Source organism: Salmo salar, chromosome ssa18 (assembly GCF_905237065.1).
Source record: "Salmo salar chromosome ssa18, Ssal_v3.1, whole genome shotgun sequence".
NCBI classification, from domain to species: Eukaryota; Metazoa; Chordata; class Actinopteri; order Salmoniformes; family Salmonidae; genus Salmo; species Salmo salar.
The window spans coordinates 2026972-2052215 of NC_059459.1; the positions used below are offsets into that span (position 1 = coordinate 2026972).

Consider the following 25244-nt stretch of genomic DNA (forward strand, 5'->3'; position numbering starts at 1 on the left):
GAATAGGAGAGGGCCTAGAACAGAGCCCTGGGGGACACCAGTGGTGAGAGCGCATGGTGCGGAGACAGATTCTCGCCACGCCACCTGGTAGAAGCGACCTGTCAGGTAGGACGCAATCCAAGCGTGGGCCGCGCCGGAGATGCCCAACTCAGAGAGGGTGGAGAGGAGGATCTGATGGTTCACAGTATCAAAGGCAGCAGATAGGTCTAGAAGGATGAGAGCAGAGGAGAGAGAGTTAGCTTTAGCAGTGCGGAGAGCCTCCGTGACACAGAGAAGAGCAGTCTCAGTTGAATGCCCAGTCTTGAAACCTGACTGATTAGGATCAAGAAGGTCATTCTGAGAGAGATAGCAGGAGAGCTGGCCAAGGACGGCACGTTCAAGAGTTTTGGAGAGAAAAGAAAGAAGGGATACTGGTCTGTAGTTGTTGACATCGGAGGGATCAAGTGTAGGTTTTTTCAGAAGGGGTGCAACTCTCGCTCTCTTGAAGACGGAAGGGACTTCTTGTGGTGGGTTATTCTGTCACGTTCTGAATCTTCAAATTCCCTGTCATAAAGGAGCCAAGGCGCAGCGGGCCGGTAATTCCACATCTTTATTGAGGGAAACCGAAGCCAAAACAATAAACAGGTACGCAGCAAGAACGTAACGCACTGTGCCGTACACACACAGAAATAACAATAACCCACAAACACAGGTGGGGAACAGGCTGCCTAAGTATGATCCCTAATCAGAGACAACGATAGACAGCTGCCTCTGATTAGGAACCATACTCGGCCCAACAAAGAAATACAAAAACAACATAGACATACAACACATAGAATGCCCACCCCATGTCACACCCTGACCTAACCAAACAGAGAAAAACAACTCTCTCAGGTCAGGGCGTGAGAAACAGTATTGTTTTTGGCACATGACAAATAACATTTGAAATGGAAAAGTACACTATTTTAATATACATTTTTTTTAATGACATGTCTCAAAAGTATGTTTTTACAAAACACATTGGATTGTAGTTCAGGCCAGTGAAATACAAAAATAAAAAAATACTTAAAAGTAATTCAAATACCTAGTTGAAATACATATACCAGAAATACAGGGGATAAAAGTTAACAAGCAAATAATGTCAAAACAAGAAGAAAGAAGGAAATAAAGAAAAAAGAAAGAAAGAAAGAAGTGACTGCCGTACCACAGTGGAGTCTTTTTTTGGTCCCCCATCGTCAGCCACTACAGTCAGGGTGTAGAGGTCCCCCTTCTCTCTGTCCAGCAGCCCTGTGACTGTGATACGACCCTGCGGATGGACAGATAGATGGAGAGAGAAGGAAAAAGAGAGGGAGAGAAGAAGTAAAAGACATGAACAAACAACCTGATTTATCCTAGTTTGAAATATACAGTATAATCCTATTTTGAGCAAAGTACAGTATCCAGCAGGGTTGGGGTTCAATTCAATTTCAATTCAGTCAATTCAGGAAAAAATATTTTCAATGGAAAATTGGAATTGGATTTGTAGTTACTTCCTGAATTTAAATGGAATTGGCCTTAACACTACTGTCCACTAAGAGTGAAAAATGCAAATATGGTGTTACACCCTATCCTGTCCACCGACTCACTGTGATACTGTCAATCTTGAAGAGGGTGAGGGCGGCTGGCGATGTGTCCGGGTCGAAGCGATACGACAGCTGGTTGAGGTTGTCCGCCGACTGCGCCTGTACCTGCACCACCTCCGTTCCCGTGGCGATGTTCTCCAGGAGCGACACCTCGTAGCCCGCCGAGAAGAACGCCACTGCCTCGTCCAGCTCATTAAGTAAGGTCACGTAGACCGTGCAGAAGCCACGGTGGAACGGCGGTGCCTGGTTAGTAGCCGACACGTTCATCAGGTAGCTGGTCTTGGTCTCGTAGTCTAGGTAGTCTACAGTGGTCACCAGGCCCGTGCTCACGTCCACATCGAACTTACGGTCGGACCCGGAGACGAGGGCATAGGCCACCGCCCCGCCATCACCTGGATGGAGGGGTGGGAAGACAGGGAGGAGGTGAGGGAGTTGCAGGGCAAGGTGTAAAGGGAAGGAGTTTTGGAGAAGGGATGCAAAACAAGTGAGAGAAGTGAACAAACAAAATGTATTTTTTCTTTAAGACCCAATGCAGCTGTTTTTATCTCAATATGAAATCATTTCTGGGTAACAATTAACCTGTTTAGGATAGGGGGCAGTATTTTCACGGCCGGATAAAAAACGTACCCGATTTAATCTGGTTATTACTCCTGCCCAGAAACTAGAATATGCAAATAATTAGTAGATGTGGATAGAAAACACCCTAAAGTTTCTAAAACTGTTTGAATGGTGTCTGTGAATATAACAGAACTCATATGGCAGGCCAAAACCTGAGAAGATTCCATACAGGAAGTGCCCTGTCTGACCATTTCTTGTCCTTCTATAGCCTCTTTATGGAAAATAGAGGATCTCTGCTGTAACGTGACATTTTCTAAGGCTCCCATAGGCTCTCAGAAGGCGCCAGAACGGGGAATGATGACTCTGCAGTCCCTGGGCGAAAAACAGTACGGCTTTTGGAAAGTGGTCGTTCTGAGAACAATGACACAGGTGCGCGCGTGCATGTGAAGACTCCATTTTCTATTTTCAGTGTTTGAACGAAAACCGGTTGGAATATTATCGCTATTTTACGAGAAAAATCACATAAAAATTGATTTTAAACAGCGATGACATGCTTCGAAGTACGGTAATGGAATATTTTGAAATCTTTTGTCACGATATGTGCCGGCGCGTCACCCTTCGGATAGTGTCTTGAACGCAAGAACAAAACGCAGCTATTTGGATATAACTATGGATTATTTGGAACCAAAACAACATTAGGTGTTGAAGTAGAAGTCCTGGGAGTGCATTCTGACGAAGAACAGCAAAGGTAATCCAATTTTTCTTATAGTAAATCTGAGTTTGGTGAGTGCCAAACTTGGTGGGTGTCAAAATAGCTAGCCATGATGGCCGGGCTATCTACTCAGAATATTGCAAAATGTGCTTTCACCAAAAAGCTATTTTAAAATCGGACACCGCGATTGCAGAAAGGAGTTCTGTATCTATAATTCTTAAAATAATTGTTATGTTTTTTGTGAACGTTTATCGTGAGTAATTTAGTAAATTCACCGGAAGTTTTCGGTGGGTATGCTAGTTCTGAATGTCACATGCTAATGTAAAAAGCTGGTTTTTGATATAAATATGAACTTGATTGAACAAAACATGCATGTATTGTATAACATAATGTCCTAGGAGTGTCATCTGATGAAGATCATCAAAGGTTAGTGCTGCATTTAGCTGTGGTTTTGGTTTTTGTGACATTATATGCTAGCTTGAAAAATGGGTGTCTGATTATTTCTGGCTGGGTACTCTCCTGACATAACCTAATGTTTTGCTTTCGTTGTAAAGCCTTTTTGAAATCGGACAATGTGGTTAGATAAAGGAGAGTCTTGTCTTTAAAATGGTGTAAAATAGTCATATGTTTGTAATTTGCGCCACGCTCTATCATTGGATATTGGCGAGGCGTTCCGCTAGCGGAACATCTAGATGTAAGAGGTTTTAAGTACATTACTGTGATTGTTTTCAATTTAAATGCTCAAAAAGTAACAAAAATAGCTTCTTAGCAAGAGCAATTTCTCAAGCAAGAATTTTGCTAGGACTGTCTGGGAGTGGTCCGAATGGAGAGGGCAAAAATGAAAACTAGCTGTTATTGGCAGAGAGGTTTGGAACTTTCTTTCTTAGTGGTTAATTAACTACTACTGATGTCACCAGGCAGGCCAAAACTCCATCCCACCCAGGCTTAAATTTCAGGAGGTCTTTTCAAACAGCTCTTACACTAAAACTGAGTACGTAGCCATGCATTGTTGCTACACACACCTATCTAAAATGTCCAACCACAATATAACCAAAAATCTATATTCTGCTCTAACAAAGAGACATTTCCAACTTTCCATGACATGTGGGCAGGATATGACATCGTTATGTCCTCAGAGGTGATGTAGACCAAAGTTGTAGTGTTTGGTGACTGTCAACATCACACCAACAGTTCTCCCACACAGTGTTTGTGCTACACATTACAGGACGGGAAGTGAATAGAGGAAGCCCACACAGAATAGCAGAAGTAGAGGGTTAAATGCCACTCAGATTAATGGCGCTCAGCTAAATGACAGTTTCAGTACAGGGGCAGACAGACCAATACAACTCAGCATAAAATCTGTATGAGAGTCATATAACACCAATAACTATGGAGGCGGGGAGAGCCCTCTAACATCCCACTTCATTGGCTTACTGAGGGACACCCCTGTAGCATGATGTACTACAGTATCCAGAATGCTCTGTACAGCATTTCCTGTTTTATTTTAGTAAAGATGTTCTGAAGCTGACATAATGTTGTCCTGTCTCTTTATCAATACATACTAGTATGTATATGTATGTACATTACACTGTATTTATTATCAATAATACTAGCTTGTACAGAGGGCTATGGGTACTATAGTACATTATGTTACACTACAACACCCACCGGTGTCAGGGTCTGTGGCTCGGACTACGATGACAGAGGTACCAATGCCAGCGGTCTCCCTCAGGCCCAGGCGGTTGTACTGCTGTTGGGTGAACACTGGTGGCTCGTCGTTGGCGTCTTCCACATACACTATCACCTGTAGGGGGAAGACAGAGAGACTGGGAGTCAAAAAGTATAACTGGACAACTACCCACAAGTTTACAGGTGCCCTTTATGTTATACCCCTACAGCCCTCTCCCTTTCGCCCCATACTCTACTCCAGCCGTATACTCTAATATGTCCTGTCCCACACCCTCTCATCTCCCAATACACTACCCTCTCCCTCCTTTGTTATTTTCTAAATCCTGCCACATATCCTCTCCTTTTTCCTCCTCATGTATGACCCCAACAGTCTCCTCTTCTATGTTCTGCTATATTCCCTCTTCCCTCCTCTTCTCCCCTCCTTCCCCATCCCCTCTTCCTCCCCTATCTCCTGCCTCACCCGTACAAAGCTTCTCATCCTGCCCCGGTCACTATTTGTAGGCCTCCACTTCTAGGCCTGTCCCCTCTCCTCTCCTCCCCCTCCCTTTTCAATTCTCACCCGTATGGAGCTCCTCACCTCCAGCCCTGTCCCCTCCCTTCCCCTCCTCTGTCCTCTACCCAGTCTCCCACTAGCCTCCCCTGTATCCTCCTTCCATCCTCACTCATACTGAGCTCATTATCCTGCCCTGGTCACTGTTGTAGGCCTCCACCTCCAGTCCTGTCCTCTCTCCCGACCCTGTCTCCCCCTCTCTTCCCTCCTACTCTACTTACCCGTACGGAGCTCCTCATCCTGCCTTGGTCTCTGTTGTAGGCCTCTACCTCTAGCACGTGGGAGCTGCTGCTCTCTCTGTCCAGAGCCCTCTGGCCCCGCGTCACGAGCCCCGAGAGCTCATTGATGGTAAAAATACTTTTACTGTTTCCTACACATGCAGACAGAGAGAGAGATAGGGAGACACACACATAGAGAGAGAGAGAGGGGGGGCGGAGAAAGAGGCAGAAAGAGGGGGATGGGGTGGGGAGGAGAGGGGTGGAGAGGGGAAGGGGAGAGAGACAGAGAGGGAGTGGTGTGAGAGAGGGAGAAATGGAAAGAGAGATGTTAGCTGCGGGTTAAGAGTGATCGCGTGCAGGATGGCCATGAGGGTATTGGTATAGATTCAAATATTAATACTAGAATATTACCAACGGTAATTTGATACTGCATTTTGTAAATGTATCATTGAGCTTTCAAATGGCTAATACAGTATGACTTCAAATAAACCGTTATGATTATGCATGCAGGGTATGATTAGCGTGCAGGGTTGTTGTTAACAGTCTTTTGTGTGTACTTGTTTTTGTGCGAGCAAGTGTGAAAAGTATCTCCACCTGGCGACTGGGAAGTTGTACTCACCAGAGAGGATCTTGTACAAAACCCTGCCGTTCTCCCCCTGGTCTGCATCTGTGGCCTGCACCTGCACACACCAACACAGAATAAAACTTAACACATATTAATAGCACAGCCATATGCAGCCATTATACTCATTTACAACCACAGCGACTTGAAACCACATGAATTGGTCTACATAGCTACATAAACATTTACACACTCGCACACGAATGCCCACACACTCGCACACGCATGCTCACAGACACACACGCTGACATTCAAATGTACCTACATGTACACTCTTAGAGGTGCTATCTAGAAACTAAAAGGGTTCTCTCTCTCTCTGTATGTATGTATGTATGTATGTATGTATGTATGTATGTATGTATGTATGTATGTGTGTGTGTATGTGTGTGTGTGTGTGTGTGTGTGTGTGTGTGTGTGTGTGTGTGTGTGAGAGAGAAGAGAGGGGCCCTGCTTCAGTCTCATTAGCTTTATAAAAAGATGTGGAGAGGAGAAGAGAAAGAGGAGAAGTGGGGTAAACAGGAGAAAAGAGAGTGTTGGGTCAGAATGGTGAGTGAAGAATGGGATATTACACAGTGGAACGCAACACTTTGGCTATAAAAGTCGTGCAGAACTTCCCAGTCCGTGTTAGCTAAGCTTAGATGTTGTGATTGTAAGTATTTGCAGTGTTAGTGCTCTTAGACGGTGTTGGAAATTTGCCATTGTTTTAGGCTCTCCCAGCTCTCTGTCCCCTCTTTCTTCCCTGTGCGTTCCCTAACACTCTCTCAAAGAAGCAGAGAAAGGGAGAAAAGTTGATACTGGAAGTGACGGAAGAAGTTAGAGTATATTCTAGTGTGTGTGTGTGTATAAAATGTGTAAATGTGTTTATCAAATATATGTGTGTTTGCTGACGTGGTTACATGTGTTGGTTTGTTTACATATGTTATGCCCAAATGTGTGTGTGTGTGTGTGTGTGTGTGTGTGTGTGTGTGTGTGCATGTGCGTGTGTTTGGGTCAGTGTAAGTGCATACATCTAAGTATGGAGTCACAGTCAATGTGAGAGAGAGAGTGGATGTTGGACAGTGGAAGATGTCTGTACTCTCTGGAGTTTGTGGTTTGTTTTTGCGAGTTTGTCCTTTGTGGTGCTCACATCAGTTAGCCTACAGATGAAGAGAATATAGAAATGTATAGCGAATTGGATAGTAATGGGTGGATGAAACACATGGAGAGACCACACAAAGAGAAAAAAACGGCATAAAACTGTGATACTATTTACTGATTGTTAACTAATCTTGAGGAAATTAACTGAACTGGATAATTTACGTATTGATTTGAGATTCACAGAGAGAGGATTTGTTGCAGTGTAGGGAGAATGGTGATCTCTTTCTCCCTGAGTATGAGTATTAAATTTGCTTTAGACTCAACAGTACAAGAAGCAGAAAAGAGCAAAACTGGAGAGATAGAGGTAGAATAGTGTGAAAACTTGGTAGAGTAGTGTGTGTTACCCACACACACGTGCCACTTGTATGTCTATACTGTAAGAGAGCTTGGATTCAATATCTTGTGTCTGAGTATGTGTGTGTTTGTGTGTGTGTGTGTGTGGGTGTGTGTGTGTGAGTGAGAAGGTAAAGACTAACGAGACGATGGCTGCTCCAGTGACCTTTCCACACAGCTTCACTGTCATTTGGTCTTAAAAATAATTTAACGTCCCAATGTGTTTCCACTTAAGCTGATAAGGCACGCTTTGTCCTCATCGAATTAAAGACTATGACACTTACAAATGTTATTGTGCAAGGGAGGGGGGCAGAAGGAATGAGGGGGTATAGCGAGTGGGGGGGAGGGGGTTGGGTATAATTTGGGGGGGTGCATTTTAATAAACCCGATTTGTACTACATTGAAGAAACCCTGTCAAGCAGCGACTGTTGTGTAGTCATTAATTTAATAGCTACCCAATTGGTACAAATGCCAAGTGTGTGTGTGTGTGTGTGTGTGTGTGTGTGTGTGTGTGTGTGTGTGTGTGTGTGTGTGTGTGTGTGTGTGTGTGTGTGTGTGTGTGTGTGTGGTAAAGGCACATTTGATTACCATGCAAAGCTTGTAATAGCCAAACAGGTGTGTGTGTGTGTGTGTGTGTGTGTGTGTGTGTGTGTGTGTGTGTGTGTGTGGTAAATGCACATTTGATTACCATGCAAAGCTTGTAATAGCCAAACAGCTGAAGCTTTGGCAACACCATGTGTGTGTGTGTTTTGCAACTCCTTCAGGGTATGATGGTAATAACCCCTACTAAATAGGCCTAAATCAACTTGGTTTGGCTTGGCCAATAAGGCAAGACATTTCATATCAAGAGACCTGCTGTGTGCCACACACACACACAGATTTGCTGTGTGCCACACACACACACTTCTCAGCTAACCTCATTCTCATGCCTCTACCTTCCAGAACTTGGCGACCATGAACACAACAATGAACACCAACAGTGATCCAGCGGTCAACATCTACGTCACCTACTTCACAGAGCCACCACTACATTTCAACCTCTACAGCCTCCCCATCTCCCTCTTCCCCTCCCCTGTACTGCTGTGTAGCACTCAAATCTGTAATCATGAAGTGCTTTGAAAGGCTGGTTACGGTACACATCAACTCCATCATCCCAGACACCGTAGACCCAAATCAATTTGCACACCACCCCAACAGATACATAGATGACACAATCTCAATTACACTCCACACTGCCCTCACCCACCTAAATAAGAGGAATACCTATGTGAGAATGCTTTTCATTGAGTACAGATCAGCATTCAACACCATAGTGCCCTCCAAGCTCGTCATCAAGCTTGGGACCTTGGGACTGAACACCTCCCTCTGCACCTGGATCCTGGACTTCCTGACAGGCCGGCCCCAGGTGGTGAGGGCAGGCAACACCATCAAGTTGCTGATGATGCAACGGTGGTAGGCCTTATCACTGGCAATGATGAGAAAGCCTACAGGGAGGAGGTAAGTGACCTGGCAGTGTTGTGCCAGATCAACAACCTTTCCCTCAATGTCAGGAAGACCAAGGAGCTGATCATAGACCACAGGAAAAGGGGGATGTGCATGCTGTAGGGAGCGGATCGAGACCTTCAAGTTCCTCAGTGTCTGAATTACTAAGGACTTGTCATAGATGAACGGTGACCAAAATGCAGCGGGTATAGTGCTCATCTTTCTTCTTTATTTGAAAGAACACTCAAAACAAAATAAACAGACGACAAAACATAAGGCACACAGGCTATACAGAAAATAACCACCCACAAAAACCCAGGAAAAACAGGCTGCCTAAGTATGGCTTCCAATCAGAGACAACGAAAGACACCTGCCTCTGATTGGAAGCCATACCTGGCCACACATAGAAAAAGAAACATAGAAATAGAAAACTAGAACCAAAATCCCCCAGAACCAAAAAATACCAAAACACACAAAACAAACATCCCCTGCCACGCCCTGACCATACTACAATTACAAATGACCCCTTTACTGGTCAGGACGTGACAGTACCCCCCCCCCCCCCAAAGGTGCAGACCCCGACTGCACCTCCAAAACAAAAAAACCCACAAAACCAACCCCAAACCTAAAGGGAGGGAAGGGAGGGTGGCCACCGTCAACGACGGTTCCTGTGCTACACCCCCCCTTCGCCAATCCTCCCACTACGGAGGTGGCGCTGGCTCTGGGCGTAGCTCCTGTTCCAAAGACTCTGGACTGAGAGGCGTCGCTGGAGGCCCCGGACTGAGGGGCGTCGCTGGAGGCCCCGGGCTGAAGGGCGTCGCTGGAGGCTCCGGGCTGAGGAGCGTCGCTGGAGGCTCCTGACTGGGGAGCGTCGCTGGAGGCTCCGGGCTGAGGAGCGTCGCTGGAGGCTCCTGACTGGGGAGCGTCGCTGGAGGCTCCGGCCTGAGGAGCGTTGCTGGACGGAGAGTGCAGTGAGCAGGCACAGGACGTACTGGGCCTTGGAGGCGCACTGGAGGTCTGGCGCTCAGGGCTGGCACAACCCGCCCTGGCCCAATGCTGACTATAGCCCGGTAAGGGCGAAGCGCTGGCACAGGACAAACTGGGCTGTGCTGGGAAATGCAAGGTATTGTGCGTGGAGCAGGTGTGGGATATCCTGGGCCGAGGAGCCGCACTGGAGGCCAGATACGCTGCGCCGGCGCACTTCTCCCTGGCTGCCGGCTAGCTGTCGCATGACAACGTTGCGGAGCCTGTATCGACCGCACCGGGCTCTGAGTGCTTATGGGCGACATAGTGTGCATACCTCCATGCTGCCTAGCTCCTCCCTCTGTGTGTCTGCTCCGTCGTTCACTCTCCACCAGTCCCTTTCTCCGGAATCCAGCGTCGTCATCCGCACTTGACTCCTTGACCGGCTCTGGTTTCCTCCATGGCTCCCTCCGAATAGCCCGGGAAGTTAGGTTAGGGTTCCCCCTTGACCTAGCAACACTCCCCTTATGCCCCCCCCCCCCCAAAGACATTTTTGGGGCTGCCTCTCCACCTCCTGAATAGGAGGATACAACGCCTTGTACCTCCGTCGTTCCCTCTTTGCTTCCTCCAGCTCCGCCTTCGGGCGCTGGTACTCCCCAGCCTGGCTCCATGGACCCTTGCCATCGAGGATCTCCTCCCACGTCCATGACTCCAAATACTTCTCCTGCTGCTCCTTCCTCCGTTGCTTGGTCTTCTTCTGGTGGGTGGTTCTGTCAAAGGCGTCGATGAACGGTGACCAAAATGCAGCGGGTATCGTGCTCATCTTTCTTCTTTATTTGAAAGAACACTCAAAACAAAATAAACAGACGACGAAACAGTTCCATAAGGCACACAGGCTATACGAAAATAACCACCCACAAAAACACAGGAAAAACAGGCTGCCTAAGTATGGCTTCCAATTAGAGACAACGAAAGACACCTGCCTCTGATTGGAAGCCATACCTGGCCACACATAGACAAAGAAACATAGAAATAGAAAACTAGAACCAAAATCCCCTAGAACCAAAAAACCCCAAAACACACAAAACAAACACCCCCTGCCACGCCCTGACCATAATAAAATTACAAATGACCCCTTTACTGGTCAGGACGTGACAGGACTTAAAATGGTCCACACACACACACAGTCATGAAAAAGCGCGGCAGCGCCCGTTGCTAGAACTTGTCAAATTCTGCCCTGGCTACGTAATGAAAAAAAAAAACTATGCTATGCTGGTTGCTACACTACATGACCAAAGTATCCAACACCATCCAACCATATCATCCAACATCTCATTCCAAAATCATGGGCATTAATTTGGAGTTGGTTCCCCTGCTATAGCAGCCTCCACTCTTCTAGATGTTGGAACATTGCTGCGGGGACTGGCTTCCATTCAGCCACAAGAGCATTAGTGAGGTCAGCCACTGATTTTCGGTGATTAGGCCTGGCTCACAGTCGGCATTCCAATTCATCCCAAAGGTGTTCGATAGGGTTGAGGTCAGGCCTCTGTGCAGGCCAGTCAAGTTCTTCCACACCGATCTCGACAAACCATTTCTGTATGGACCTCACTTTGTGCACAGGGCATTGTCATGCTGAAGCAGGAAAGGGGCTTCCCTAAACTGTTGCCACAAAGTTGGAAGCACAGAATCATCTAGAATTTCCTTTTACGCTGTAGTGTTTAGATTTCTCTTCACTGGAGCTAAGGGGCCTAGCCCAAATCATGAAAAACAGCCCCAGACAATTATATATTGAAGCATCTCAAGACATCAGTCAGGAAGTTAAAGCTTGTTCGCAAATGGGTCTTCCAAATGTACAATGACTCCGAGCATACTTCCAAAGTTTATTGGAGTGGCCATCACAAAGACCTGACCTCAATCCTATAGAAAATGTGTGGGCAGAACTGAAAAAGCGTGTGCAAGCAAGGAGGCCTACAAACCTGACTCAGTTACATCATCTCTGTCAGGAGGAGTGGGCCAAAATTCACCAAACTTATTGTGGGAAGCTTGTGGAAGGCTACCCGAAACGTTTGACCCAAGTTAAACAATTTAAAGGCAATGCTATCAAATACTAATTGAGTGTATGTAAACTTCTGACCCACTGGGAATGTGATGAAAGAAATAAAATCTGAAATAAATCACTCTCTCTACTATTATTCTGACATTTCACATTCTTAAAATAAAGTGATCCTAACTGACCTAAAAGAGGGAATTTTTACTTGGATTAAATGTCAGGTATTGTAAAAAACTGAGTTTAAATGTATTTGGCTAAGTTGTATGTAAACGTCCGACTTCAACTGTAGTTTGTGTTCTGATTGTTCTGAGACGCGTGCAGTCAAAAGATGGGAAAATGCGATAGAAGTTACAGGTTATTCATCCAATTTACAAGATGTTATAGATTTAAATCTCACTGATTATTGGTGGATAAGGTACAAACAATGATCCATGTGTGGTCACTGATGTTTACTTGCTTGCAATACTTAATTGCAAAACCTTAATTTAGCTAGCACAAGCATGCTGCAAGCAAGCATGGATGTTGCAAACGATGGAAGCAAACACTACTGCGAGGAAAGACCACTTTTCCAATCTCTTTAGTTAGCTGACTAGCTAAGCTTTGTTTTGTATTGTATTATTTGTGTTTGTAGAAAATCAGTTGATGTAAATAGCTATCTGTTATACTAAGTAGCCAATGACAACTGTTATGACAAGTGCTGTATCAGCTGTAAAATGTTATGGGGATAAGGTGAACTCCATTAATCAATCTTCTGGTCATGAGTGATCAGACTATACCTTGGTCCACCATTAGACAGGCTGGTTTCAGACTATATCTAGCAGTACAGGACGTGCTGCGGCCTACACCAGGGAAATGCATAAGGGAAAGGACCTGTATTAGTAGATCATGGCAAACCTGTCGCAGTGAGGTTATTGTAGCAATAACAGTACCTATTGAATTACAATGTATGTGATTAAATGAACCGATTTCTTGCTGAATTAGTACATTCTTCAAAGGTAGTTTAACCATTGTTTTTCCTGTTCTATACCAGGCTGCCATGGTGTTGGCCTCTGTCAAACTACTTCCTCCCAGCAACACCAGAAAGCAAGCTGCAATTTCCAAAATTATATCAGGAGGAAAGACAAACAGATATTTTCCATGTTTACATTGCACAATTAATTATTAGATTATGTCATTTTTTATTAGCATGTCTCAATTACATGCAGTACATTTATTAGTGGAGAATGGGTCACAATCATACCAGTCATTTCGGTTATAAGGGAGCTCTTATACACTCTGTGGATTATATTTCTGAATGCATACGCATACAATTGGTTATTATAGCACGTTAGAGTGCCTTTTCAGTGTATTTGGCCTGTTAACCTGTTAGGGCTAGGGGGCAGTATTGACACGGCTGGATAAAAAAACATACCCGATATTAATCTGGTTACTACTCCTACCCAGTAACTAGAATATGCATATACTTATTACATATGGATAGAAAACACCCTACATTTTCTAAAACTGTTTGAATGGTGTCTCTTGAACGCAATCAACTTGCCAGATTTAAAAATAACCTTACTGGGAAATCACACTTTGCAATAATCTGAGCACTGCGCCCAGAAAAATACGCGTTGCGATACAGACTAGACGTCATGTTGGGGAGATCTAAAATCGAAAATACTATGTAAATAATCCATTACCTTTGATTCTCTTCATCAGATGTCACTTCCAGGTATCACAGGTCCATAACGAATGTAGTTTTGTTCAAAAAAGCTCATCATTTATGTCCAAAAATCTCCGTCTCGTTAGCACATGATGTAAGCCAGCCAGACTTCTCGTCATGAACGAGGGGAAAAAATATATTTCCGTTCGTTCAAACATGTCAAAGCGTTGTATAGCATAAATCATTAGGGCCTTTTTTAACCAGAACATGAATAATATTCAAGGTGGACGAATGCATACTCTTTTATAACGTATTGGAACGAGGGTACCCAACATGAACTCGCGCGCCAGGTGTCTAATGGGACATCATCGTTCCATGGCTCTTGTTCGGTCAGATCTCCCTCCAGAAGACTCAAAACACTTTGTAAAGGCTGGTGACATCTAGTGGAAGCAATAGGAAGTGCCAAAATATTCCTAAGCCCCTGTGTTTTTCAATGGGATAGGTTTAAAGTCAATACAACACATCAGGTATCCACTTCCTGTCAGAAAATGTCTCAGGGTTTTGCCTGCCAAATGAGTTCTGTTATACTCACAGACACCATTCAAACAGTTTTGGAAACTTTAGAGTGTTTTCTATCCATATATAATAAGTATATGCATATTCTAGTTACTGGGTAGGATTAGTAACCAGATTAAATCGGGTACATTTTTTTTATCCAGACGTGCAAATGCTGCCCCCTAGACCCAACAGGTTAAATGACAATATAATATTTTACCAATGTTTTCTAATTTTAATTATTTAATTTGTGACGCTGACTTGACTGCCGGTTATTGGAGGGAAACGATTTCCTCAACATCAATGCCATAGTAAAACGCTGTTTTTGGATATAAATATGAACTTGATAGAACTAAAAATGCATGCATTGTCTAACATAATGTCCTAGGAGTGTCATCTGATGGAGATTGTAAAAGGTTAGTGCATCATTTTAGCTGGTTTTATGGTTTTGGTGACCCTGTCTTTGACTTGACAAAACATTACACACAACTCTTGTAAATGTACTGTCCTAACATACTCTAAATTTATGCTTTCGCCGTAAAACCTTTTTGAAATCGTAAAACGTGGTTAGATTAAGGAGATGTTTATCTTTCAAAGGGTGTAAAATAGTTGTATGTTTGAAAAATTTGAATTTTGACATTTATTTGGATTCAAATTTGCCGCTCTTGAAATGCACCTGCTGTTGATGGAGTGCACCACGGGTGGCACGCTGGCGTCCCACCTAGCCCATAGAGGTTAAGTGTATTTGGTCAAGCCTAAGATGGTGCAGGAGTAATTGTATTAGGTCCCACCCTTTCCGGTGTCCTTACATCAGTGCCCATCCAGTATGGGGCGCCCCTAGTCATTTTGGCCATTTTTTTTAAAAAATTGCTAAAAAACGACAGTCCCACTTCTCTCATGTCACCATCAAGCCATGGAGAGGAACCACAGTCACTGCACGGCCATCCCCAGTTCATCGGGACAGTCAATTTTGCATTTCTGCAGTGTTTTTGAGCATGCCAAATTCGTGATGTTGAGATCCATTGAAACATATTGCAAATGCGCATCAGTGCACATGGTGACCCGAAATGGGTTACCAGGATACATTTTTTTGAAGGGTTTTAAATGCCTTTAGGGGGGTTCAAGGGGTCCATGGTTGGGTAGGGAGCACCTTCCATCAGTGCCTATCCAGTATGGGGCGCCCCTAGTCATTTTGGACATTTTTCAAAAAAATCGCTAAAAAACGACAGTCCCACTTCTCTCATGTCACCATCAAGCCATGGAGAGGAACCACAGTCACTGCACAGCCATCCCCAGTTCATCGGGACAGTCAATTATACATTTCTGCAGTATTTATGAGCATGCCAAATACGTGATGCTAAATGCCCATTCAATCATATTGCAAATGCGCATCCGCGTATTTGCAATATGATTCAACAGCAAAAAATTGAAAAAAAAGTTGACATGATGAAATCAATACAACGAGCGATGGGGAGGAACCAGGAGCGTTCCTGAGGTCCTCCCGATCTGTGCAAGCCTAACCTTGACCCTGTGGCATTAACCCTTCACAGTGAAAAGAAGGTGTTTAGATCAAACTGTGTGCAATGACTTCTCTCCCCATAGGAATACATTGACTATTCTCCAAAATTCAACCTAAAGCCTATGTGGGTTATGAATGCCTTATGAACCTGTCTTCTATAACAATCCATCAGGCTACTTTGAGGTCTACCTGTGTCGATTCTAAGGTTCCTGGAGCAACCGGAAGTTGTTAAAAACACTCTAGAGCTATTGTCATATAACCTGCAGATAGTGAAAATCACGCAACTCAACCATGTGTCATTCAGTCAATTCTTAACCTCTATGGGCTATGTGGGACGCAAGCGTCCCACCCCTGGTACACCCAATCAACAACAGGTGAAATATCAAGAGCGCCAAATTTGAAAACAATTAAATGTCATAATTCAAATTTCTCAAACATACAACTATCTTACACCCTTTGAAAGATAAACATCTCCTTAATCTAACCACGTTGTCTGATTTCAAAAAGGCTTTACGGCAAAAGCATAAAGTTAGATTATGTTAGGAGAGTACATTGACAATAGCTGTGTGTAATGTTTTGTCAATTCAAAGACAGGCGTCACCAAAAGCAGAAAACCAGCTAAAATTATGCACTAACCTTTGACAATCTCCATCAGATGACACTCCTAGGACATTATGTTAGACAATGCATGCATTTTTTGTTCTATCAAGTTCATATTTATATCCAAAAACAGCGTTTTACTATGGCGTTGATGTTGAGGAAATCGTTTCCCTCCAATAACCGCCAGTCAAGCAGCACAACAAATTAAATAATTACTATTCGAAAACATTGGTAAAATATTATATTGTCATTCAAAGTATTATGGATTTACATCTCTTGAACGCAACCGGACTGCCAGATTTAAAAATAACCTTACTGGGAAATCACACTTTGCAATAATCTGAGCACTGCGCCCAGAAAAATACGCTTTGCGATACAGACTAACCGCCATGTTGGAGAGATCTAAAATCTAAAATACTATGTAAATAATCCATTACCTTTGATTCTCTTCATCAGATGTCACTTCCAGGAATCCCAGGTCCATAACAAATGTAGTTTTGTTCGAAAAAGCTCATAATTTATGTCCAAAAAGCTCCGTGTTGTTAGCACATGATCTATGCCAGCCGGACTTCTCATCATGAACGAGGGGAAAAAAAATATTTACGTTCGTTCAAACATGTCAAACGTTGTATAGCATAAATCATTAGTGCCTTTTTTAACCAGAACATGAATAATATTCAAGGCGGACGTTTGCATTCTCTTTTAAAACGTTTTGGAACGAGAGTACCCACCATGAACTCGCGCGCCAGAGTCTAATCGGCCACCACCGTTCCAAGGCTCTTGTTCGTTCAGTTCTCACAGTATAAGACTCAAAACACTTTCTAAAGACTGGTGACATCTAGTGGAAGCCATAGGAAGTGCTCAACAATTAATAAGCCCCTGTGTGTTTCAATGGCATAGGCTTAAAGGTAATTCAACACATCAGGTATCCACTTCCTGTCAGAATTTGTGTCAGGGTTTTGACTGCCATATGAGTTCTGTTATACTTACAGACACCATTCAAACAGTTTTAGAAAATTCAGAGTGTTTTCTATCCAAACCTGAACAATAATATGCATATTCTAGCTTCTGAGTTGGTGTAGGAGGCAGTTAAAAATGGGCACATATTTTTTTCAAAATTCTCAATACTGCCCTCGAGCCCCAAGAGGTGGTAGAGGCTTCATATTCAGGATTCTGTTTATGCCTACCCCAAAGACAACGTGTGTTGAGTAAGAGCTTCCTGTGACAACCGGAAGTTGTTAAAAACAGCCTAGAGCTATTGTCATATAACCTGCACATAGTGAAAATCACGCAACTCAACCATCTGTCATTCAGTCAATTCTTAAGGTAGAGAATTCTTATTCAGGATTCTGTTTATGTCTACCCCAAAGACAACGTGTGTTGAGTAAGAGCTTCCTGTGACAACCGGAAGTTGTTAAAAACAGCCAAGAGCTATTGTCATTTAACCTGCACATAGTGAAAATCACGCAACTCAACCATGTGTCATTCAGTCAATTCTTAAGGTAGAGACTTCTTATTCAGGATTCTGTTTATGTCTACCCCAAAGACAACGTGTGTTGAGTAAGAGCTTCCTGTGACAACCGGAAGTTGTTAAAAACAGCCAAGAGCTATTGTCATTTAACCTGCACATAGTGAAAATCACGCAACTCAACCATGTGTCATTCAGTCAATTCTTAAGGTAGAGACTTCATATTCAGGATTCTGTTTATGTCTACCCCAAAGACAACGTGTGTTGAGCAAGAGCTTCCTGTGAGAACCGGAAGTGGTTAAAAACAGCCTAGAGCTATTGTCATATAACCTGCACATAGTGAAAATCACGCAACTCAACCCTATGTCATTCAGTCAATTCTTAAGGTAGAGACTTCATATTCAGGATTCTGTATATGCCTACCCCAAAGACAACGTGTGTCTATTCTTTTTGCCAAAAAAACTAAAACACAAAAACACAGCTTGGCCATACGGACATAGTGTGGGGCTTAGAGGCTTATACCGCCTTCTATAGTTACTTTCGTTCAAACGATTCAAGAACCGTCAGACCTAGAGCTCAGAAATTTTAGAAACCTGTTCTAGAGCTCAAGTCGATAGTGCACGGTGAATTATGGGGCTCTAGAAGGTTCTCAGACCGAGAACCGGCCTCGTGCATTTGCAATATGTTCAATTCATTTTGAATATTACGGACATGGCGACATTTAGAAATGTCCCAGAGTCACAAGACTAGGTGCATTGAAACCGCCTCGGCCCATAGAGACGGACCCCAATGTCTCTGTCCGATAGCTCATTCAGGGACCCCGTAGTAACGCCCTGAAAAAGTGGATTTTCAGCACCAATTAACCTGTTATGGCTAGGGGGCAGTATTTTCACGGCTGGATAAAAAACGTACCCGATTTAATCTGGTTACTACTCCTGCCCAGTAACTACAATATGCATATAATTATTGGCTTTGGATAGAAAACACACTAAAGGTTCTAAAACTGTTTGAATGGTGTCTGTGATTATAACAGAACTCATATGGCAGGCAAAAACCTGAGAAGATTTCATGCAGGAACTGGCCTTTCTGACAGGGTGTCGTTCTTCTTGTCTCTGTTTATTGAAGAGTGAGGATCTTAGCTGTCCCGTGACACTTCCTACGGCTGCCATAGGCTCTCAGAAGGCGGCAAAACGCTGAATCGTGGCTTTGCAGGCTCTGGCTGAAACAGAGTAGCGCGTTTGGGTAGTGGCTGATTACAGTACTGTGAGACTCAGGCTCGTGCCCGTGTCGACTGAAAGCTTTGTTTTCTTTCCTCTGTTTAGCTAAATGGACATTCCCGGTCGGAATATTATCGCTTTTTTACGAGAAAAATGGCATAAAAATTGATTTTAAACAGTTGTTGACATGCTTCGAAGTTCGGTAATGGAATATTTAGATTTTTTTTGTCACGAATTGCGCCATGCGCACGACCCTTCTTTACCATTCGGATAGTGTCTGGGACGCACGAACAAAACGCCGCTATTCGGATATAACGATGGATTATTTTGGACCAAACCAACATTTGTTATTGAAGTAGCAGTCCTGGGAGTGCATTCTGACGAAGACAACAAAAGGTAATCAAACTTTTATAATAGTAAATCTGATATTGGTGAGTGCTAAACTTGCCGGGTGTCTAAATAGCTAGCCCGTGATGCCTGGGCTATGTACTTAGAATATTGCAAAATGTGCTTTCACCAAAAAGCTATTTTAAAATCGGACATATCGAGTGAATAGAGGAGTTATGTATCTATAGTTCTTAAAATAATTGTTATGCTTTTTGTGAACGTTTATCTTGAGTAATTTAGTAAATTGTTAGCAAATTCCCCGGAAGTTTGCGGGGGGTATGCTAGTTCTGAACGTCACATGCTAATGTAAAAAGCTGTTTTTTGATATAAATATGAACTTGATTGAACAAAACATGCATGTATTGTATAACATAATGTCCTAGGTGTGTCATCTGATGAAGATCATCAAAGGTTAGTGCTGCATTTAGCTGTCTTCTGGCTTTTTGTGACATTATATGCTAGCTTGAAAAATGGGTGTCTGATTATTTCTGGCTTGGTACTCTGCTGACATAATCTAATGTTTTGCTTTCGCTGTAAAGCCTTTTTGAAATCGGACAGTGTGGTTAGGTAAAGGAGAGTCTTATCTTTAAAATGCTGTGAAATAGTCATATGTTTGAAAAATTGAAGTTTTTGTATTTTTGAGGAATTTGTAATTTGCGCCACGCCTATCATTGGATATTGGAGCAGGTGTTCCGCTAGCGGAACGTCTAGATGTAAGAGTTTAAACTGCGAGAGAAGCGCTACACCTGGTGGAGAGAGGCTGTATGACACAGAATGAGTTGCTTTATGCATGCTGTACGTTTCTCCAATACTATCGGCCATGTCAATCAACGCTTGAATAGAAACATAGTTCACCCCCGGATTTTGATGCCAACTCAGTCACTACAGTCCCATTAGTTTTCATTGCAGCCTCGTTTGAATGCCGCGGTTGAGCAAATTTGTACGAAATGGGGTTGGTCAACAGTATTCTATTCATTTTAGTTAGTTAAACAAAACTCATTTTAGCAGCAACATTTTCACGGAAATTAGCTTTGTTTACACAGTGGGAATGAAAAGAACATAATTTTGGCTGTAATGATCTCCAAAATTCAAAGCATTAGCTCATCCCACCTTTGCTATAGACATGGAAGCTAACAGCTAATCGAATCCCATTGTGACACAGGGGTGGACACATTTTGTCAAGTGGACACCATTTGGCATGAGGCCCTCAAATCCTCAAAACGTCATACTGCTGCACCATTGAGAGCATCTTGACTGGCTGCATCACTACTTCATATGGCAAATGCACTGCCCTCGATCGTATGGCACTACAGAGGGTGGTGCGGACAGTTCAGTACATCACTGGGGTCGAACTCCCTGCCATTCAGGACCTCTATATCAGGCAGTGTGAAAGGAAGCCACCCAAGCCATAAACTGTTCTCTCTGCTTCCGCATGGTAAGGTGTACCGGTGCAACAAGTCTGACGCTAACAGACTCCTGAACAGCTTATATCCCCAAGCCATAAGACAAAAATGGTTAGACAGACTAGCTGCATTGACCTTTTCATTTTATTTTTGCACTGACTCTATGCACACTCACAGCACTCTACACACTCACACTGACACTCCAACACATACACACACACACACACACACACACACACACACACACACACACACACACACACACACACACACACACACACACACACACACACACACACACACACACACACTTAATTTGCTCACAAACGCGTAACACGCAAGCACATTCCTACTGACTCTACACACACACACACACACACGCATACAATCATCATATATGCTGTTCTGTTTATCATATCCTAACAGTTAATCACCTTACCCCTATAGATTATGTATCTACCTCTACCAATTCAGTATCCCTGCACACTGTAAATATGGTATTGGCACTGACACTGGAACTGACCCTGTATATAGCTTACTTACTTTCTCGTGTTCTTATTATTTCAATTTTTCGTGTGTAATATTTTTACTAGTGATATTGATTACTGCATTGTTGGGAAAGAGCCTGCAAGAAAGGCATTTCACTGTACTTGTGCACGTGACAATAACACTTGAAACTACCCTCAGAGCCCCATGACACTCTGCTGACGATTATGATGGATCTAGGGCTGTCCCTACTCTTGGCTGTTAGTGCTATATTCCTGGCATTGTGTCGTGGGTCGCCCAGACAGAGGAGGACTCAGATGGAGGATGTGGTTCAGGCCCTGGTCCGTGGGCCTCCTCGGAGCCCCAGCTCAAGCTGTGGAAGAGACTGGGCTCTTGCGGTGGTCGTTCACCTCCTCTTTCAGACGACCGCCCCAACGCAGGCCGGACCGCAGCAACCACTACTTTCCAACCAGACTGCAACCTGACCACAGCAGCTCACCGACACCCCACCTTACCATGCCCTGCCTGTTTGACTACATTACAGAGATATGACGACGCTCTGACCATGGGATGAATGCAGGCCCGGTCATGGAGGTGACTGCTCTAACCATAACTTGACCACAGCATTCAGACTTGACCACAGTCCTGCCTGTCCATGGATGTACTTCTAACTTAACAATGACAGATCCTTACTTCAAGATAACCTTTACTTTACCAGTCCATGTGGTTATTTGGAACATTATTCACCGTGACCCTATCTGTTGATTGGTCATGTTGTAACAGACCAGAGAAGCAGGTGGAAGCCTAAGGTTCTGCCAAAAGGGATACCAGCCTCTGTGGTTGATGTGAATTGTTTTGTACATTTTGATTGTTGTATTAGAACATTTTGTGGTATTATTTTGTTATGTAAAATTTTGGTTTGTTTTAGAAAATACTCATGTTCTCATTTTGTGTGTGTATTTGATTATTTGTTATTTAAATACTTATGTTCTGTGTATTTGAGTATTTTCAAATAATGTGACGCAAATCAACTACTTCTATTGGCAGTATTTGTATATTCAGATAAATTCCTATAAACAGCCTACTATTTTAACCTGTTTGGGATAGGGGGCAGTATTTTCACGTCCGGATAAAAAACGTACCCGATTTAATCTGGTTACCACTCCTACCCAGTAACTAGAATATGCATATACTTATTACATATGGATAGAAAACACCCTAAAGTTTCTAAAACTGTTTGAATGGTGTCTGTGAGTTTAACAGAACTCATTTGGCAGGTAAAAATCTGAGAAGGTTTCATGCAGGAAGTGACCTGTCTGACAAGGTGTTGTTGTTCTTGCTTCTGTTTATTGAAGAGTCAGGATCTTAGCTGTAACGTGACATTTCCCACGGCTCCAATAGGCTCTCAGAGCCCGGGAAAAACCTGAACGATGACGAGGCAGCCTCAGGCTGAAACACATTATCGCCTTTTCCAAGTGGCCCATCAGAGGACAATGGAATTAGGCGCTTGCCCGATTCGACCCAGTGATATATTTTCCTTCGGCTGTTTATCTAATTGCAGATTCCCGGTCGGAATATTATCGCTTTTTTACGAGAAAAATGGCATAAAAATTGATTTTAAACAGCGGTTGACATGCTTCGAAGTACGGTAATGAAATATTTAGAAATCTTTTGTCACGAAATGCGCCGTGCGCAAGACCGTTATTTACCATTGGGATAGTGTCTGGGACGCACGAACAAAACGTCGCTGTTGGAACATAACTATGGATTATTTTGGACCAAACCTACATTTGTTATTGAAGTAGAAGTCCTGGGAGTGCATTCTGACGAAGAACAGGAAAGGTAAGACCATTTTTCTTATAGTAAATCTGATATTGGTGAGTGCTAAACGTGCTGGGTGTCTAAATAGCTAGCCCTGTGATGCCGGGCTATGTACTTAGAATATTGCAAAATGTGCTTTCACCGAAAAGCTATTTTAAAATCGGACATATCGAGTGCATAGAGGAGTAATGTATCTATAATTCTTAAAATAATTGTTATGCTTTTTGTGAACGTTTATCGTGAGCAATTTAGTAAATTGTTAGTAAATTCGCCGGAAGTTTGCGGGGGGTATGCTAGTTCTGAACGTCACATGCTAATGTAAAAAGCTGTTTTTTGATATAAATATGAACTTGATTGAACAAAACATGCATGTATTGTATAACATAATGTCCTAGGTGTGTCATCTGATGAAGATCATCAAATGTTAGTGCTGCATTTAGCTGTCTTCAGGGTTTTTGTGACATTATATGCTAGCCTGTTAGGGCTAGGGGGCAGTATTGACACGGCTGGATAAAAAACATACCCGATTTAATCTGGTTACCACTCCTACCCAGTAACTAGAATATGCATATACTTATTACATATGGATAGAAAACACCCTAAATTTTCTAAAACTGTTTGAATGGTGTCTGTGAGTATAACAGAACTCAAATGGCAGGTCAAAACCTGAGAGATTCCTTTACAGGAAGTGGCCTGTCTGACCATTTCTTGAACTTCTTTTCCATCTCTATCATTTACTAAGGATCTCTGCTCTAACGTGACACTTCCCACGTCGTCCATAGGCGCTCAGAGCCCGGGAAAAAACAGAATGTCGTCATTCCAGCCCCAGGCTGAAACACATTATCGCCTTTCTCAAGTGGCCGATCAAGGGACACTGGGCTTATGCTCGTGACCCCGACCGCCCCCGCCTTTGGGATTTTTTCCTCTGTTTGCCGAAAAGGAGATTCCCTGTCGGAATATTATCGCTTTTCTACAAGAAAAATGTCGTAAAAATTGATTTTAATCAGCGGTTGACATGCTTCGAAGTACGGTAATGGAATATTTAGAATTTTATTGTCACTAATTGCGCCATGCGCGCGACACTTCTTTACTATTTCGGATAGTGTCTGGAACGCACGAACAAAACGCCGCTATTCGGATATAACGATGGATTATTTTGGACCAAACCAACATTTGTTATTGAAGTAGCAGTCCTGGGTGTGCATTCTGACGAAGACAACAAAAGGTAATCAAACTTTTATAATAGTAAATATGATTATGGTGAGTGCTAAACTTGCCGGGTGTCTAAATAGCGAGCCCGTGATGCCTGGGCTATGTACTTAGAATATTGCAAAATGTGCTTTCACCAAAAAGCTATTTTAAAATCGGACATATCGAGTGCATAGAGGAGGTCTGTATCTATAATTCTTAAAATAATTGTTATGCTTTTTGTGAACGTTTATCGTGAGTAATTTAGTAAAATGTTAGCGAATTCCCCGGAAGTTTGCGGGGGGTATGCTAGTTCTGAACGTCACATGCTAATGTAAAAAGCTGGTTTTTGATATAAATATGAACTTGATTGAACAAAACATGCATGTATTGTATAACATAATGTCCTAGGGTTGTCATCTGATGAAGATCATCAAAGGTGAGTGCTGCATTTAGCTGTCTTCTTGGTTTTGGTGACATTATATGCTGGCTTGAAAAATGGGTGTCTGATTATTTCGGCTTGGTACTCTGCTGACATAATCTAATGTTTTGCTTTCGTTGTAAAGCCTTTTTGAAATCGGACAGTGTGGTTAGATTAACGAGAGTCTTGTCTTTAAATAGCTGTAAAATAGTCATATGTTTGAGAAATTGAAGTAATAGGATTTTTAAGGTATTTGAAAATCGCGCCACAGGCTTCAACTGGCTGTTAAGTAGGTGGGACGAATTCGTCCCGCCTAGCCCATAGAGGTTAACCTGTTGGGTCTAGGGGGCAGCATTTGCACGTCTGGATAAAAAAAATGTACCCGATTTAATCTGGTTACTAATCCTACCCAGTAACTAGAATATGCATATACTTATTATATATGGATAGAAAACACTCTAAAGTTTCTAAAACTGTTTGAATGGTGTCTGTGAGTATAACAGAACTCATTTGGCAGGCAAAACCCTGAGACATTTTCTGACAGGAAGTGGATACCTGATGTGTTGTATTGACTTTAAACCTATCCAATTGAAAAACACAGGGGCTTAGGAATATTTTG

At 43.1% G+C, this 25244-nt stretch overlaps 1 protein-coding gene across 1 annotated transcript in view; it reads right to left on the reverse strand.

Moving 5' to 3' along the window:
• Window positions 1-25244, reverse strand: part of cdh23 (cadherin-related 23) — an 834383-nt gene that overhangs the window by 172391 nt on the left and 636748 nt on the right. Inside the window, exons 28-32 of the mRNA XM_045700638.1 lie at window positions 5948-6008; window positions 5332-5480; window positions 4540-4675; window positions 1605-1993; window positions 1184-1285 (exon numbers count right to left, since the gene is read on the reverse strand). Coding sequence (XP_045556594.1) covers window positions 1184-1285; window positions 1605-1993; window positions 4540-4675; window positions 5332-5480; window positions 5948-6008 — 837 coding nt within the window. The remainder of the gene's footprint in view (window positions 1-1183; window positions 1286-1604; window positions 1994-4539; window positions 4676-5331; window positions 5481-5947; window positions 6009-25244) is intronic.